Below are 19,967 nucleotides of genomic sequence, written 5' to 3'. Positions count from 1 at the left end.
CAGCATGAGGGAGGGAGAGGAGGAGAGAAAGAGAGGGAGTGTGGTGCGCGAATACTAGGCAAGATGAGTAATAGTCGCAAAAGGCATTTGGATACATTTTAATAGCTATGATAACTTAAAAATAGAATGCAAAATTTGCACAATGAAGCTGTTATTTCCAGCAGGATCGACAAGCAACCTTCACAGACACTTAACCGGGAAACTGCACATCCAACAGTTCAGATGGAAGGAAAAAGACAGGCTAGCGTGCCTGCTACTGCCAGAAGACGGATCAGCCTGTCTTAGCTGAGGCACTTAGCCTTTCTGCCCCAAAGGAAATTTTAAAATGCTACACTGTTAGAAAGGTGATAGATAGTTGTTATAGTGGATAGATACAACAAAAACTGTTGGATGCTGCTGTTTTGCACATAGTAATTTTTCAATTTATATTTTTCATTATTTGTTATTTATGTTATTTGATTGTTATTCATAGATCAAAGACAAAAACAGATTTTCCACATATAAAATGTTCAATTCACGTGTAATAGTGTTTGATGTTTTTACATTTAATCTTTTTATACCAAACATAATGTAAAATCATGGTATTTATACAGTATTAAGGAAATTATAAGGTTTAGTACACATATCAGTCATGGGTCAAAACAGAGCTGAATCTGACTGAGGCAGAAGTAATAAAATGAAGAGTCATTTGGGAGCCAGAAGAGCCGACTCTTCTTGGTGAGCTGAGCCAAATGATCCGACTCACTAAAAAGAGCCGAAATTCCCATCACTAGTGCAGACTGAGGAGACGTTCAGTGTCACAGCCAGTTTGGGGAGATTACGGGTGATGACTTAGGACAATACTAACAAATCTCAAAACACTCATCGTATGTGCAAAAAGAACACATTTGAAGGATTTCTTTAAAGATGCACAACTGTACCAGAATGTATTAAACCCTCTTACAATCTCAAACAAACACAAAGAAAATTTAATGTATTTCCACAGAAGTTCCCAGACTTTCATTTTTATTTAAGGAAGTAGTCATCTTTAAACCCAAACCAGCCTCTTTTGAAACACACACACACACACACACACACACACACACACACAATCACAATAATTATGCGAATGCTATCATAATGTAGTAATAATGTATTAAGAATAAAAACATGCAAACAAACTTACATTTATGGATCCCTGGTCTGGTCCTGCACTCCCCACTGTGTTCCACGCTATAGCAGAAGCAAAATGACATAGTACTGCTGTATCCATTTATTTAATTGTTGCATTTTCTCCACATACACGAGTCTATAGCAGGACAGACACACATTTTGTACTCACTTCAGTTTCTCCAGTTTACAGCTGGGATCCTCCAGTAGAGCAGAGAGCAGCTTCACTCCTGAGTCTCCTGGGTGATTGTAGCTCAGGTCCAGCTCTCTCAGGTGTGAGGGGTTTGACCTCAGAGCTGAAGCCAGGGAAGAACAGCCTTCTTCTGTGACTCTACAGCCTGACAGCCTGCAGAGAGACAGACAAAAACTCTCCAATAATTAAAAACACCTCATCACTATGAATATTACTTTTAAGTAAATGTGAGACTCCAATAAATATTTCAGTAATTACTGATTACAGTGTGGAATATGCAGTAATATTGACCTCAGTATCTCCAGTTTACAGTGTGAATCCCCCAGTCCAGTAGAGAGCAGCTTCACCCCTGAATCCTGCAGATCATTGTTACTCAGGTCCAGCTCTCTCAGCTGAGAGGAGTTTGACCTGAGAGCTGAAGCCAACACTTCACAGCATGTCTCTGTGAGTCTACAGCTGTTCAGGCTGGAAAAGGAAACATGTTAAGATATAAATACATATATCACACAAACAGGTATATAAAATAAAATATCAAAATAAACATTTTAATTTTTCAATACAGTAAGTGAGGCAGCATATACTTCAAAAGGAACTAGACAATCCTCTGATGTTCCTCATGTTTCTCGGTATGAAGAATACAGTGAATACTTTCAATTCAAAACACAAATACCATGAAAAGTGCAATGTGTCTGGATTGGATCAATGTGCACAGATGAGCAGATTTTGGTACAATACAGGTTCTGTGAGTTTGCTGTGTATTTTCACAATTTTCTGTGCATTTTCATAAGTTATACATTCCCAAAATACTTTTCTGTATTGTCTTACAGAGCCAGGTTGAATAAGGGTATGAAAGTTAATATGCTCTAAAATACATTCATTAACTGGGATATTTAAATATTTCAGCGATTTTGTTGTTTCCCTGTCATAGTCAGAAACACAAATAGTTTGTACTTGATACCAAACTGCTGTTTAATGACCTTACAGGGTGAGTTACCCTGAGACTCTGTAATATACGCATAAGTATTTTTATAAATCTCTGTGCATGTTGATGGGGATTTGAATGTGAAGTAGAGCTTAAGTTTTTTTAAATAATATATTTTATATGACTTTTGAATTGCTGACACCATGACTGAAATCCTTATTTTCTGTGTTGCTGTACCTGAGAAGCTGTTAAATTTCCTAAACACTAATCAGACAATTATCAATCCTGTCAGACAGGGATGAAATAGTGATGCTTTATTCATCCCCCTGATAAAATAGTGCTGTCGCCTCTCTGATCTTGCTCTCTCTGACACACACATACAGGTCAGAGTGCAGGGTTGGCCAGCATCCAGCCCCCTGAAGCTGGGGGGTAAGGGCCTTGCTCAAGGGCCCAAAACAAGCATCACTCTGCCAGTCAGGTATTTAAACTGGTGAACTTCTGACCACAAGCCCACAGAGTCCAAACCCATTGAACCACAGCAAGAATGATAGAAAAATATGCATATCCTGCAGAATTAAAAAGAATTTCTGGGTGTCCATATAAATACACTCTAATTGTTCTGATGAGATATAAAAGCAGTATAATGAATAACATCTGTACTTCTTTAGCGACAGACGTATGTAAGATCACTTACAGAGCTGTCCTAGATTTCTTGATCACAGGCAGCAGCCTCTGAAGACCTTCATCTGATCTGATGTATTTCTTCAGATCAAACACATCCAGCTCCTTATCTGACATCAGTAACACAAAGGCCAGAGCTGACCACTGTGCAGGTGAGAGGTCTGTTGCTGAAAGGCTTCCTGAACTCAGGTATCTTTGTACTTCCTCTATTAGAGAATTGTCACCCAGTTCATTCAGACAGTGGAACAGGTTGATGGTCCTTTCTGCAGATAAATTCTCCTGTATTTTCTTCTTGATGTTCTGGACTGTTTCCTTAATGTTATGGGACCTGGTTCTTGTCTGGCCCAGAAGCCTTTTTAACAGACTCTTACTGGAGTCTGTTGAGAGGCCAAGGAGGAAGCGGAGGTAGAGGTCCAAGTGTCCATTCTTGCTCTTTAATGCTTCATCCACTGCAGTCTTCAGCAGGTCAGCTGATGAGTTTGACAGAAACATGTATAAAGCAGCGAGATACTCCTGAATGCTCAGATGCACAAAGCAGTACACCTTCTCCTGGTACAACCCATACTCCTCTTTAAAGACTTCTGTACACACTCCAGAGTAAACTGAAGCCTCTGTGACATCAATGCCATTCTCTGTCAGATCTTGCTTATAAAATATGAGATTGCCTTTCTCAAGGTTATGAAAAGCCAGTTTACCAAGTTTCAAAAGGAATTTCTTCCCAGATTTAGTGCATTTATTAAGTTTGATTTTATATTTTTCCATGTACTTTTCATTTTTTAAACTCGCCTGGAAGATCAGGAAGTGTGTGTACATTTCAGTCAGGGTCCTTGGAATTTCTCCCTTCTCAGTCTCACTAAAAAGCCTTTCAAGGACAGTGGCTGAAATCCAGCAGAACACAGGTATGTGGCACATGATGAAGAGGCTCCTTGATGATTTCACATGTGTGATAATCCTGTTAGCCAGGCTCTGATCACTAAACCTCTTCCTGAAATACTCCTCCTTCTGGACATCACTGAACCCTCGTATCTCTGTCACCTGGAGGACACATTCAGGAGGTATCTGATTGGCTGCTGCTGGCCGGGAGGTTATCCAGAGGAGAGCGGATGGAAGCAGATTCCCCTTAATGATGTTAGTCATCAGCACATCCAGTGATGTTTTCTTTGTTACATCAAACCAGCTCTCATTGTTCTCAAAATCTAGAGGAAGGCGACACTCATCCAGACCATCAAAGATCAACAAAACTTTGTACCTATACAGCTCAGTGGATTCAAGCAATTTCAGTTCTGGAACAAAGTGGTGAAGCAGATCAATCAGACTGTATTCATCCTTAATCAAATTCAGGTCCCGGAAAGGAAGAGCAAATATGAAGTGAATGTCCTGGTTTGCTTTTCCTTCTGCCCAGTCAAGAATAACTTTCTGCACAGAGACTGTTTTCCCGATACCTGCGACCCCTTTAGTGAGTACAGTTCTGATAGGTGTCACATGCCCATATAAGGGTTTAAATATATCATTGCACTTGACTGTAGTATCTTCTATTACCCTTTTCTTGGATGCCGTTTCAATCTGTCTCACTTCATGTTCATCATTGACTCCTCCAGCTCCCCCTTCAGTTATGTAGAGTTCTGTGTAAATCTCTTTGAGAAGTGTTGGCTGTCCTTCCTTAGCTTTCCCTTCAAATACACACTCAAATTTCTGCTTCAGGTTACATTTGATTCTGTGCTGACATTGTGACAGAAGATTTCCTGAAATGAAATGAAGGAAAAATGCACAAGCTTTCAGTAAAATGTAATTTTTATTCCTATAATCTTCTTGAATGAAATTAAAATAAGTGATAAACTGAAATGTAATGCACATTTTTTCATAAACTATGTTTCTGAGGCAAATCAAACACACACTGAATGAGGTACAGCTCTTACTCTTCTCCAGTATGTCAGCGAGATCATTTTGCTCCATGGTCCTCAGGATGTACAGTGTGATCTTCAGAGCTCCCTCTCTACCACAGGTCTTCTGCATCTGACCATCACTGTCCAGGTCATTGTCCTCCTCCAGCTGAGGCTCAGAGCATTCTGGGTCATTCTGATCAAGGTACCTTTTGAATATCATCAGCTCATCCTTCAGAAACATTTGAGCTTTTTCCTCCAGTAACTGAAATGAACAGTTACAGTTTAATTATTATCACTCCTGGCACCCTGTCTTGTAATAATTTCACTTGTGAATTAGTTTTAAGTATCATCCTTTTGACAGGATGAAGTACTTATTGTACTTCTGTAGAAGATGTATCACAATTTAGATAAAAATGTAAGAAAATATACTTCAGTAATAAATGCACCTTGAAGATGAACGATAAGTCTCCTTTATGTGGGTGTGAATTACATCTTTTCACTTGGTCCCTGTGAATAAAACACAAATATCCATCCATTAATCCATCCATCCTCTGGCCATTTATCCCATTTTTGGGGTGGGACAGGGTGGGGGGGTCTATTTCAGATAGCAGAAGGCCTAGGATACAGGTTCACCCTGGGGGGGGGGCACAGATGTATGCTGTCATATGTCATGGGGAACTTAGAAAGTAGCCTAAACACGTGTTTTTGGACGGCAGGAGGAAACCCATGTGATAGAGGGAGAGCGAGCAGCTGCAGACAGACAGGGGGCTCAGCCTCCAGCACTGGGGGGGTGAAGCCACAGCGCTGCCCTCTGTGCCGCCGCTAAAATAGGCATTTTATGGAAAGTCAAAGGTCCTGCACTGAGACTGACCACCACTGCTGCTGCTTGGGGGAATAATAACCTACATTTGTATTTAAATAGATGTAACTGCCATCCATATTCTGAGCTTATTTCATTAGGGCGGCTTCCTGACATCAGCTTGCTATTCAAAGTATAAGAGAAGCAGTGACATCTAGTGGCAGCACAGAGAGACAGCAGGTAGTAGACAGGTGAGACGGTTTGGCATGTAGCTCCCCAGTGACTCAATAACATTAACAGGACACTTCTTATAAAGTGATTATCATGCTTACAAACATTTCAAGTTTTTCTTTTTTTTTTTTTGGGGGGGGGGGGGGGGAGGGACAAATTGCTGGCAAATTAATTCTGCAAACAGACTAATATCTCACTGTGTTTTTTCCTTGTTAGGCATTTACATTTCAAACATTTCTATTTTTCTTGCAGTGCTTTTTTTATTCTGCAGACTCCAACGCAAAATGCAAAAATAAAATCTAAAAGCAAATTACAGTCTTATGCCTATTGCGCCCTCTTGTGTTAACATTAATAAATGGCTGTGTGCCACAGTGCACTGTTACACACCTTCAATGTGTATCATCATACTTATCAATCACAAAACATCTTGTCATGATGCATTGTTTCCCCCCCTATTGCTGGCATCCTGCACTTTGATTAGCATATTATTGATGTTCCATTGTTTTAAATTCCCTCTTGTTCAGTTTCACCTCCAAAAAGAGCTGGAATCACCCACATTCGGGCCCCCTACCCATGTCAGCCTCGGGCCCCCAGAGAAGTTAATCCGCTCTGCAGCAGCTACCTTGTAATTCAGCACAATTTATTTGCCATCCCCTGTTCAGTTAAAAATAAATAAATTAAATAAAAACTGATTAAATAGCCTGTGCATTCTTAATGGTTTGTTATAAGAAGCTGAGTATTTGTATTTCTCAGATTTTTCTACACATTTTGAGAATAAAGCTCATTTTAGTTGCATTATTTTAAATTTGTTTTTATATTTATATTAAGCATCAAAACATCCCCCTTAACATCTGTATAATCTCTTCAGAGGTGACAGTGGACATAACAGCAACCTCTGGCCACGTTGAATGTGTCTCCACAGCCACCAGTAGTTTGGCCCCTTCGACTGGTCCTGCGAGATCCAAACGGATGCTTTGCCAGGGACATGCTGGCCAATCCCAGGGGTGCATGAGGCCAGACTTACAGGCTCTTCTCAGAGAACTGCAACAGGAATTACGTGGTTGTCTTCCTGTTATCTGCCAGTCTATTCTCATGATCAGTGATAAGAATTCAGAGTCTCCACCCTGAACTTTATATTGCGGGTCCGGGTGCTATTCCAGCTGGCCAGTACAGGTCAGTCAGACAGTAGGGGAGGGGTATTGATAAAGGTGGGGCCGCCTTTATTCAGGCTGTGGGGAACCTACAGTGGGCACCCAGGAGTAGCGTCTAGTGCTACTTTCTCAGGGGTTGACGGTCCATCAGGTGAACCTTCATCCGGAAGGGTAAGTGTGGAACTTTTTAATTCCAATACTGGCCAGAGCCTCTTTCTCAATTTACGGATATTTCATCTCTGTTATTCTCAGCATTCTTGAAGCAAAAGCTCTTGGTTTCTCTTCTCCTGATGGTGCAGGACACCATGGCTGCTAATTCATATGGGGCGTCAATGCAGGCGAGTCGGAGTGGCAAAGATGGGTCATAATGTGCCAACACCCTTTAGCTCATTAGCACCATATTTGTCCGTTTGGTCACAGCCTCACACTCATCTGACCATGACCACCATTTTCTCTCCTTCAGTTGCTCCTGCAGAGGCTTTAACGGTCTATCCATCCATCAGTTCATCCATCCATCCATTTTCTAAAACAGCTTATCCTATTCAGGGTCGCAGGGTGGTCCTGTCCTGGAGACCATGGGCGCAAGGCGGGGAACAACTCAGGATGGAGAGCCAAGCCATCTCAGGGTTCAGCCATCTATCCAGCTGTGGAATGAATTTCCCACAGTAGTTTAGAAGAGTGAGAATAGACCTCAGCTGGCTCATATTCTTGGGGACCAGAACCTTTGCAGACCCGTAGAAATCACACTCAAGATTTTATCCATGTCTTTCTGGAACAATGTAAGAGCCACCAGTAACTTCTTTCCACCATCCAATCCAGAGAACAGCTCCTCAATAACAGGAAGTAGGTACTATTCCTCAGTTAGCGCAGGGTTGAAAGTCACATGAAAGGCCATCTATGTATATAATGACCATCTATGTATATAGGTGACCATCTGTGTATATAGGTGACCATCTATGTATATAATCCAGCACCAATGATGTTGTTCACTGGCCATGTGGTACCAGTACAATAACCCCAATCTCAACCAGTCTCTGTTTCTCTGCATTGACTTTATGTTTCAGTGCCTAGGGGACCTTGCTGGCCTTCATGAAGCACGGTGTGGTGCCAGGCTTCACCTGCAGCTTGACCTTCTTCCCCTTCATGCTTCTTGGTTCATCCTTGAACACCACTGCATGTCGCCTCAGCACTGCTGAAGGCCTCGTCTCATCCACTGACAGTTTGTTCTCTTTAAGCTGCAATTCCATGACAGCATTACCAGCTGAAAACTGGCTCCAGCCCTTTCCGCCACGTCATGGAGAGGGCGTGCTCAGATGGTTATAGGAGTTCTCACTCCAAATTACAGTTGACCAATAGATGTGTAAGATGTACACCCCCTTCTAAGACCCACCCACCCCTTAAAAAATCCAGAAGCAAAGCAAAAAAGCGAAGGAGATATTTGTAATGTATATTTACATTCTGGGTGGCATAGTGGTGCAGTGGTTAGCGCTGCTGCCTTGCAGTAGGAAGGTCCTGGATTCGGTCCCGGGTCCTTTCTGTGTGGAGTTCTCATGCTCTCCCTGTGTTCACATGGGTTTTCGCCGGGGATCCGGTTTCCTCCCACAGTACAAAAGCGTGCAGGGCAGGTTGATTGGTGAGTCTAAATGCACCCTGTGCTGTGTTGGCAACTGCCCAGGGGGGGCTCCTGCCTGCCTTGTTCCTGGGATAGGCTCCGGTCCCCCCCATGACCCCAGTTGGGATTAAGTGGTTTCACAAGAAGGATGGATGGATATTTACATTCTGATACTTAATAAATTACATGCAGTTTTCAAAATTTTGATTAATTCTTCTGGCACAAAATTAACTCCATACCTGACATGTTAAAAAAAGTTGGCACGACCAGCTCCTCTTTAACGCCATTAGCTGGGACAAAAAAATCTGAACCATTAACAATAAGCAGCCAAGCTCTCATTGTCTTATCAGACTGCAGGTTAAAGGTATTTTGTTACTTTATATATAAACTGGTCATTTATCTTCTCAATTAAAATGTTTGTTTTCACTAAGATCAGTTGAATCACATGAATGTCACTTTCCCCTTTTCCAGTTGCTACCAGGCACAGTGACCAAACATCCAGAGTGTCGGCCATGAAACTCCACCATTCAAGGCAGTGAACAGCAGCAAAAAGTCTGTCCCAGCTGCCAGTGAGTGTTTGCATCCAGCTCACTGCACGTCCATATTTCACCTAAACCAGTGTTTCTCAGCCCAGTCCTGGGGACCCCTGACAATCCACAAATTTTGCTCCCACCACAGATGAATGGGTTGAGAAACATCCTCTGTGTGAAACATGGTTTAATATTGTAGGGGGCACAAGTGATTTTGTCAGTTTGACATGCTTAATGTAACGCTGACCATCGGTTATTTAGAGGAGGGACATCTGGTAAAACAATATAAGCTGATATATAGGATATCTGATATATAGGATATGCAATATCCTGCATATAGGATAAGCCACAAATGTTCGCTTCTACTCATTTTTATTTTATTTCAGTTCGTTCAGTTTAATTTAAGTTTAGGTTTTGTGTCTTTGACGCTTTTGGGTTCATTTGTGATTAACAAAATGCTTTTATTGTCGTTTTTGTTTCAGTTTGTACCACATAAATATCACATTTATTCTGATCTGGATCAGCAACAATTTAAATGTCACCTGTGGTAAAGAAAGCAATTGCTTGTTTTTTTTTTTTTTTTGGTCGGATGACTTAACAGGATAGTAATTAGTTATTTAGAGGAACTGTTAATGTGAGGGTGGTGTGCAATGGTGATGGACAGGCTGAGGATTGCGATCAGACAGGAGACCCCATGGACTATGATGTTCACAGATGACAGTGTGATCTGTAGTGAGAGATGGGAGCAGATTGAGACGAGCCTGGAGAGGTGGAGGGATGCACATGAGGGAAGGGGAATGAAAGTCAGTAGGAGCAAGATGGAGCACATGTGCGTAAATGAGAGGGAGGGTGGAGGAATGGAGCGGTGGCAAGAAATAGAAGCAGTGAAGGTGGATGAGATTAGTTACTTGGGGTGAACTGTCCAAAGTAATGGAGAGTGTAATAAAAAAGTGAAGAGGAGGATACAGGTAGGGAGGAGTGGGTGGGGAAGAGTGATAGGAGTGATGTGTGACAGAAAAGTGTTTGCAGGGGGGTGTCTTGTGTTTGTTTGCATGTATATTTACCTTTGATCTGTAGGAAAAGGTTTCTCTCTGAAGTTGATCATGGCGTCCTTTGACCTGTCACTCTTCATGGAAACACAGCTGGGTACAGGTGAGCCTGCTCTCTCCATCAGGACACTGTGGACAGTGAGAGGAAATATCCTCATTATATAAATATAATCCATATAATATGGACAGGGTCACATTGAAGGTGGATGAGATTAGATACTTGGGGTCAACTGTCCAAAGTAACGGAGAGTGGGAAAAAAATGTGAAGAAGAGGATACAGGCAGGGAGGAGTGGGTGGGGAAGAGTGACAGGAGTGATGTGTGACAGAATCTGCAGGGGGGTGTCTTGTATTTGTTTACATGTATATTTACTTTTGATCTGTAGGAAAAGGTTTCTCTCTGAAGCGGAGTGGTGGGTCCATTGACTTGTCACTTTTCATGGAAACACAGCTGGGTACAGGTGAGCCTGTTCTCTCCATCAGGACACTGTGGACAGTGAGAGGAAAAATCCTCATTATATAAATATAATCCATCCATCCATCCATCCATTTTCCAAACCGCTTATCCTATTGGGTCGCGAGGGGTCCGGAGCCTATCCCGGAAGCAATGGGCACGAGGCAGGGAACAACCCAGGATGGGGGGCCAGCCCATCGCAGAATATGTTAATCCAGTTTTTATTATTCCCTAATAAATCCCTCATTTCCTGATCCTGCGGCTCCTCATCCTTATTCCCTGATCCGTGTTTCCCCCCCAGAAGTGTTGCAGGTTTAGTATTATTGTTACAATCTCAGTTGCTAGACTTGGTTTATGTTGCTTTTTATTCCTGTTTATCGATTTATTTGTTTATATATTTATTGGTTTGTTTATGCTCTACTTCATTATTTGTGACCATTTCTGATAGGATGGATGATCTATTTGTTGTCTCTAGTGTAAAAGAACTGGCTGACTGTGGAAGAAAAAGGAGGAGAAGATGTCGAGGTCTTTTTATTAATCTACACGTATTAACATGTTCCACACTGAGCCAGCCCTGGTTAGGATCCCTTTCTGCTATTATATTATGGCCTGACTATAGACCCAAAGAGACATGCATGCTAGTGGGCTGTAACAATCGTTTTACCATAAATCACAATGTTCTTCACAACATGACCCTGACAGTGTTCCTGTCTTATTCGGCTGTTACTCCTATGATCACTGCTATTTATAATTGATTAGACTTAAATACTCAATACCACATTTTTGAGAATAAGTATTATTGAAATATACTGTCATTTCAGCTGGGAAATGCAAACCTAGATGCTGTAAGACAACAGTGTATCCGTAAGTGGGAACACCATAAAATTAACCTCAAATGGGATTCCCCACGATAAATTTCACAGGGCTGCCCATGATAAGTTTTTCTGACCGATTACCACACTCCTACTGGAAACCTTCGTGTAAAAATATAAACTCCTATTTTAGATTATCCAGAAGATGCCACCAAAGATGTCTTGAAAAATTGATGCAGCAGCTCTAGGTGGCAGTAGAGCACAATGTCCAGGCAATACAATTAAATGCGGATTTTTAAAGGAAACTAAATTTAATGAATGATAATCATGAATCTTCTACTCTACAGACCTGAATCACGACTCTCAAGGAAATTTATTAAGTTGAAACTGATTCTTTCAGAAATGCTGCAAATATGTTTTAATTTATGTCTGTAAAGCAGTTCAAACACACAGGTTCTGTCTTACCTCTCAGGTCTCTTTGTTTTACACTCCACCGGGGGGGTCATTTCAGAAGCAGCTCCCTCCATTTTTGTACCGATCCAGACCAGATGACTCCTGCTGGGGCTTCTGTGGAAATGAAATTGCACCAAACTGTGAACCCAAAACTGAGGGTTGTACCGAAGCAAACTTTACTCATGTTCACAACACAGAAACTCCATCAGACTGTAATTCCTTGGAGTCGGTTCTGGAACCTCTTTTAAGTCTCATTCTGAAGTTCCGTGACCCTGAACAGGAAAAGCGGTTACAGATGGATGGATGAATGGATGGATGGATGGATGGATGGATGGTTGGATGGATATTCTGCAGTAGGTACTTTTCATTGGAACACTGGGGTTGGGCTCATAGCAATAATTTGCTGATTGTTTGACCACAAGCTCTGGAACTGAATTGGAAGTTATGCTGAAGTGCTGGGAAAAGAGATAAAAGCACTGGAGCAAAAACTGAGCAGATGGAATATTTTTGTACCTTAAATTACATTTAATCCATCAATGAAAACCATTTTGCTTGTGCGTATTTCTGCATTGGAAAGTAGATCAATAATGAACATACTTTTGTCAAATAACTTTGTTATTTGTCAAATGACAAAAGCTCAATCTGCTGGCCAGATTTAGTCAAATAACGCGGGACATATAAATAAAAGAATGTGTCCCATTTTGATTGTGATCAATCCCCCAGTAATTAACAAATAACAAGATGCTCATTCTCCCTTGTTTTGGGGAGGTGGTGTAGTTTTGTATAAAATTATGAAGTTTAACCTACAACGTTTCTGTGTCTCCCATGTTCATTTAGCATAAAGGTGCCAGTTCCTGTTGTGTGGTGTGAAAGTGGCCACGAGCTACAAAAGTCCCTGGTAGAGACAACCTGGGAACTTGTAACCAGGAACCATGTTGCAGAACTCTGGTGTGAAAGTTCCCACAGACAGAGGAGGGTAAATTAGCACAAAGTAAATCATGATGGACACTGTGGGAACAGCAGACAAGTGTCACTTTGCTCTCCAAACCTGGCAATGCCTTTACCGAGCCAGTGGAAAATTAAAGCGAGCTGGAACCGCACAGTATTAATTTTCTCTATGTAGAATGAGTTGGTATGGCGTGGTTCCTGTATGGAAGTGGAAATGCACCTTTAGATCCTACACAGTCTTGGCCAGCTGTGGTTTTGGGGCCATAAGGCCCCTTCAGTTACCTAGGGGGGCCTCGATCCTGTCCCCCATGGCGACCATCAGCATCCAGTTTTGAATGAAATCCTCCAGTAACTATGCAGTGCTTGTTGTTAGCATCTTAGCACACTGGTTAATGGAAACTGTGGGTTTTGGGGTCTAAGGGCCCTGTTAATTACCATGAGACTCCGAAGCTCTGTTCCCTGTTTGTAAAGGCAGTCAGCAATCATTTTCAGATAAAATCCTCAGGACAGCCCAGAGGAAACAAGTGGCATAACGTAAAGGGTGGGGGGGTTGTAAAGGCTTGTGCCCAGGGGCCTGTGATTTCTTAATCCGCTAATGTACTGGTTAAATTACCAATACTGCTGGCCGATATTTAAGCTTTATCAGTATTCAAAGTTAACAGCACCAGAGCTAAAGAAACAACTATTAAAATAATGGAGAAGATTGGATTGGATGATCATCAGTTTTCCATAGTGGAGGAAGAGGTACCAACCCATGACATGTTATTATGCATATATTATTCAGCAGTAAATCTGGCCTGTAGGTCGACCTTTCATGTCCCACATAATAATAAATTATGTAACATCATCCCAATAATCTGCACAGACAAGCTCAGCAAGTCTCTCAGACAGCCGACACCCTGGGTTTGCTGTAATGAACATTCAACATGACATCAAAACTGACAGTAAGGAAGAGCTACAGGAATTTCATTCAACCGAGAGTCAGAGATTCAACTACAGGTACATGGGGGATGGGGGGTGTCCTGCCATTTAGCCTGAATGACTGAATTTAAAGTGCTTCCCTTCTGAGGTCCTGACTGCTCCTTTCCAATCACCCAATTAAAAATCACCCACATATTGAATTTTGTTGATTGCCTGAAGTAAAGTTAACATTTGATACTTTAACATCAAAGCCATTATCTCACTTCAGATCGACTGTGAGTGTATTTTTAATGCTGCTTCTATTAATTTATATACAGGTATAAAAAATAAAGGTGTGAGACCTGGAATTTCTACTGTATTGTCTGTCTTTATCATTTACTCTCACACATAAGCCCACATGTTATCAAAACCTGCCTTACAATAAGTTTTATTTTTAGATTAGACAAAGACCTCTGCTGAACGAATCTATGTTGTTTTAACCGTCTTGCTGAGAGAAAAAAAAAACACAAAATGATATTTTAGGCTTTGGGGTTGAGGTTCGCAGTTTTTATTGGCCTATCTGAATCGTACTTTGTCCAAAATTCACAGGGATCTGCGTGAGCTACAAGTTATAATTTATTTATATAATTATCCTACATAGCTGCTAGGTACATTCTATAGTCAGGCACGTAGCTATAATACAGGCTTGAACACCTGTACCTGCTGAGAAATTTGTTTGAAAATTTTCCCGATCAGACACCAGTGTTGTCAAATCTCACGAGACAAACAAGCAACTTTACCCCTGAAAATAAGCCTAAAATAAGCCAACTGTCAAAGATAGGGAAATCAAGCCCAAAAACAAGCCCAATACACAAGACCACATGGATCACAGTCAGTCCTGTTTGCCATATTATGTGTACATATAACATACATACAACAGTAACTCCAGTAACTACAATACTGCAGACCTGCTTCTAAAGTCTTAATTTATCATTGTCTTTAGTTAGTGTGACAGTAAATGATTCCTTATGGCCATGAACATAATATGGCTTTTTGTAGCACATTTTGCAAATTATTGGACACTGAACTCATTAATATCCCAACACAAACAAAATATCTGAGAAAGACGCAAAATCCGTCGAAAGTGGCTGAGTGCAGTGCTTTTCAAACCAGTCATGGGCACAGACCGCGTTTCTGCTCCCTCTCAGCTCCCGATCACACCTGTACCAGGTAATAATCTAGCTTCCCCATAGTACCTGTAACATTAAATCACCGGCGCCGCCACTGAATATAAGTGTGTCATACATGCTTATTTTATTATTAATTGTGTCTTTTAAATATAATCTTACCTTGCAATACAAAATGCATTTATATTATTCCAGAGTCTTATCCGTGTTTCTTGACAAAACGGAGACTCCAGCTTTAAAATACTTTCACTTTTATTTACACACAGCAGGAAATAATCACCTTCATACCACAGCCGGGAGCGGTCTAAGCAGAAACGAACTCAGTGGCCCGACGTGGGATTTTGGGGGATATTATTTTTGTGAATAAATATTAAGTAACAATAAGGGATAGGGGACAAGCTCCCGCCACCACCTTATTCAGTCATACGCATATTATACTTTGTATTTCTACATATAAAACGCTGTACTGCAGTGACATTTAAATCATTAGCATATTTAAATCATTAACACACGATCTTAATCACGATGCAATATCCACATTCGTAGCCGTCCAACGGCTGCTTTACGCTGATCCCTCTTTCTATGTCCATTACTTTTTTTGTTTGTGCAGGATTACGGGTGGTTTTAAATTCAGTGCAGAATGATTTCAATAATCTAATAATAATAAAATAATAATCTAAAACTCGCCGGAAGCGTAAAGTGGCTTAATATCCTAAAGCAACATCGACGAAAAACTGAATATCTCTCACGCTTAGTACATTCTGCCAAATGCAGTAATCCAGGGCTGCCTCACCCTCTCCTGTTATATGCAGGACCAGTGACATCAGTGTGTATCACTGAAGGGGCAGTAATGTGCAGGGCGCCGTATGTCTTGCTTGTGCCCGCGGACCTGATGACCCCCCACCCCACATTACCCGACTGCGCATAAGTCGCTAACTGGCTATAACGCACACAGCGCATGTCCCATCTGCATACGGAAAAAAAGCTCTCACTAAAAGAGCAGACACTATTTAGCCAAAATACAGGCTAAATAAAAGGGCAGCCCCACCACCAACATTAAGTCACATTACAGACATACTATTATAAAACTTTAATGCTATTAAGTTTTCTATAGTATTGAACCCCATCCTGGGTTGTTCCCTGCCTCGTGCCCATTGCTTCCGGGATAGGCTCCGGACCCCCCGCGACCCAATAGGATAAGCGGTTTGGAAAATGGATGGATGGATGGATGTTCTCCCTCATAGGTCATACTGAGTGGTTGACCCTTTCCCTTCTCCTTGCCGCCCTGATGCTCAATTTGACCAGAAGGCTCCGGATCGTGTCGTGCTTCTTCCATTTCTAAATTATTGAGGCTACTGTAGGACACTTAGAGCCTTAGATATAATTTTACGTCATTTTTTATATTTTGTGTTTTTGTTTTCTGTGTGTGTGTTTGAGGGAGAAACTTACTGGACGCAGAAATACATGAAAAATTGTAAAGGAAAGAAGATTGATGGCTGATCCCTTTAGCTGCTGTGTGTGGAAAGCGTCCCTGACCGTATGGAGAGGCAGCGGGACCCCCTGGGGGAGACTCTGGAGGCCCCCCTCGCCTCCCACAGAGACACCCGTCATCCTGGACCTCATACAGCACAGGCTGGCAGGGCGGCTCACAGCCACCTCCTCTGTTCCCCAGCAGCACTTCCAGAGCAGCCAGCTGGGCACCTTTCCAGTGTTTTATGCTTCTCTTCCTGGGTTTGGCTGAAGCTGCCCCTTTGCTTTCAGCCAAGATTCGATATTTTAACTTTCTGGTGCCAAATTAATAATCACTGTGAACCTGGTCACCTGACTCTCCTTCCTGACACAGATACACTCCCAGCAAAGACATAGAAACAAATGACGTAATCTTACATTTACAGTATGTGCCAGATCCTTCATTATAACATGGATTATGCTGAACAATCAGCTTTTAAGAAGCACAAGCTGACTGATGCCACTGGACATCTGCAGGACAAGGTCTGTTCCCACCATGACAAACCCCTGGAGATCTACTGCCGTACCGACCAGCAGTGTATCTGTTATCTCTGTACGATGGATGAACACAGAGGCCATGATACAGTCTCAGCTGCTACAGGAAGGGCAGAGATGGAGGTCAGAAATATTCTTGTCACGATCGCGGTCGGGCGAAGCGGCGATCGTGCGGGTCGGCAGGCAGGAACGGGCAGACAAGCCGAATTCAGGGCTAACAAGAGGTTTATTAGGATACGGAGCACGAACATCGACCAACATCAATGACGGACAAGGGGAACAGGTCAGACCAGGACTTAAATACACAGAGACTAATCAAAGTAAGCAGACAAAGCAGGAGACGATCAGGGAAGCACACGTGGGGACAATTCTGGTCATGCCCGGCTCGTCCGCTCCTCCTGTGTGCCACGCCCCCTGATTACCCACGTGTTTTCTCCCGATTGTACCCAGCTGTGTCTAGTTAATTTGCTCAGTCCTGTGTATTTCAGTCCGTGTCTTACCTGAGTCCATTGTCTGTCATTGATGTTAGTGGATGTTTGTGCTTCATATCCCAATTAAACCTTCGTTTGCCCTAACTTTCGCCTGCCTGCCTGTTCCTGTTTGCTCGTGCTATCGGTGCGATCCTCCCGTTCAGCTCGTTCCCCTGACAATTCTTATATAACTTATGAATATTATATAAAGTAAAAAATTTTGTCGCATGTGAATAAATTTGTTTTTAAGAGATTAAGCCTGATTAGTTTATGAAAGGAAAATGCACAGAAAATGAGTGTCCTATAACCGATAAGCCTCCTTCAGTAAGACCCTTAACCCCCAGTTCCCTGGGCGCTGCTACAGGTGGCAGCCCTTCACAAAAACAACTTACTTACAATTTCCCTACGGGGATCAATAAAGTATTGATTATTATTATTATTTATCAGGAACTGTGTTGTCAATGGGACAAACCTGTGTCAAGATGTTATTATAAAATGTAAAAAAGTTCTGATCGAATTCCTACTGAAAACTGACTTAAACAGCATATTATGTGGCTGCAGCTGAATGCATACAGCCAGCAAACAGGACCAAGAGGTTCAGCGATGACCTTTAGTAAACTTCACAGCTCAGAGAACATTAGCGAAGAGGGGCAAAGAAGGAGGGGAGTTACATTAGTGGAAAATGAGCAATTGTTATTGCAACATGAAGATGTTCCAGACTTACTAAACATTGCATTTACAAGGACGGAATTGAATCGGGCACTAAATAGACCTAAGGAGTCAGCACCAGGAAAGGAGCAGATCTGCTATGCAATGATACATCATCTTAGTGATACGTCTAAAAACATACTGCTTGAGCTGTACAACAAAGTGTGGGAGAAAAGCGGAACTGCCACTATGCTGGAAAGAAGCCATAACAGTCCTGATATGCAACCCGGGAAAAGACTGTACTAACCCAGGTACTTACAGTACAAACCTATTGTGTTAACATCTAACGTTTGGAAAGTAATGGAGAGAATGGTGAATAACAGGTTAACATGTTATATGGAAGCTAAAGGATATCTGGCTAAATACCAAAGTGGTTTTAGGAAAGGAAGGAACACCATGGATCCAGCCTTCAGTTTTTGCTTCCAATCAGAAGGTACTACACCGGCAGATAACGATTTCTGGAATATTAAAGTTAAAGGTGTCATGCCCCGCTTGTCCGATCCTGTATTCGTACTAAAAGGTGGCAAATTACTCATGTTCTGTACTGTGAACACCCGTGTAAAATAATCATTAAACTCATTTACTATATCAATTTCATTTCCCTTACCATCCTGCAGATTATTGATTTCAGCTCTTAGAGCTCTTTTGGAGTTAAAGTATTGGAAGAAACTTTTATTGTCATCCTTAGCCTCCAGTGCAATCTTCCTGTCTACCTTCTTCTTAGAGAGTCGAATATTTTTAACTCGACCTGTAGACTCCTGTTTAGTTTTGAAATCATTAGTTAATTTCCATTTGTGGAACAGAGCACTTTTCCTCCCAATTTTATGCTTAATTTCTGTAGTAAACCACCTTGGCTGCAGTTTCCTAGATTTAGTTTTGCTGGAAACAGGTATGAAGTCCTCTTGCACTTGCAACAATGTGCTTTTAAAAAATTCTCATGCCTCTTCAACAGTTTTGCTATTTAATTCCATCCAGTTTACAGTTTCTACTTTCAGTCTCATACCATTAAAGTTAGCCTTCCTAACATTGTATACTTTTGTTTTGGACTTTGGTCTTCGGACACTAAAATTAACCTCGAATTTAACCCTTTTATGATCACTACTGTCCAATGGTTCTAAAGCTTCTAATTTTCCAATCCTATCCTAGTTATTAGAGAAAACAAGATCAAGAAGGGCTTCTCCCCTGGTAGGGGTATTAACAAACTGAGAAAAAGAACAATCCTGTACTAATTCCACCATCTCAAGTTCATTTATAGAAGAGCCAGAGACTGTGTCCCACTGTATCCCAGGTAAATTAAAATCAGCCATAACCATCATATCATTTTTTGTTACTCATAATCCTGATATTGTCATAAAACATTCTGCTTTCCTTTACAGCTACATTAGGTGTCTATAACAAACACCGACAATTAGGCCATTTGAGTTTTTAGCATTTATTTTTTCCATACAGCTTCTGTACTTTTATTTTTATCAGTGAGCTCCCTTACCTGTAAGTTTTCTTTTACATATACTGCAACACCACCTCCATTCATGCCTATCCGGTCTCTATGGAACAACGTATAACCATCCATATTATATTTCTCTCCATCATTGTCACTCATCCATGTTTCAGTTATTCCTATAATTTAGTAAGAGTCTGATGAAATTAAAGCCTCTAAATCATGAATTTTGAGCGTTTAAGTACAGACCACAAAGGGTAGGCCTTTCACAGTGCCCACTTTTAATATTAATTGGGGCTTTCTGCCTCTCCAAACCTATATTCTTAACTAACCTCCCTGCCCCCCCAGTCCCTAGTTTAAACATTCCTCAACTACTCTACACATATGCCTCCCAA

General features: G+C 41.5%; 1 protein-coding gene across 1 annotated transcript in view; it reads right to left on the bottom strand.

The window, feature by feature from the left end:
• Positions 1-19,967, bottom strand: part of LOC125724024 (NACHT, LRR and PYD domains-containing protein 12-like) — a 593,671-nt gene that overhangs the window by 466,007 nt on the left and 107,697 nt on the right. The window contains exons 4-5 of the mRNA XM_049000874.1: positions 10,572-10,685; positions 10,216-10,329 (exon numbers count right to left, since the gene is read on the bottom strand). Of these exons, the coding sequence (XP_048856831.1) occupies positions 10,216-10,329; positions 10,572-10,685 (228 nt within the window). The remainder of the gene's footprint in view (positions 1-10,215; positions 10,330-10,571; positions 10,686-19,967) is intronic.

The sequence above is a fragment of the Brienomyrus brachyistius genome, unplaced genomic scaffold, assembly GCF_023856365.1.
Source record: "Brienomyrus brachyistius isolate T26 unplaced genomic scaffold, BBRACH_0.4 scaffold54, whole genome shotgun sequence".
NCBI lineage: Eukaryota > Metazoa > Chordata > Actinopteri > Osteoglossiformes > Mormyridae > Brienomyrus > Brienomyrus brachyistius.
This window is presented reverse-complemented; position numbering and strand designations above follow the sequence as displayed.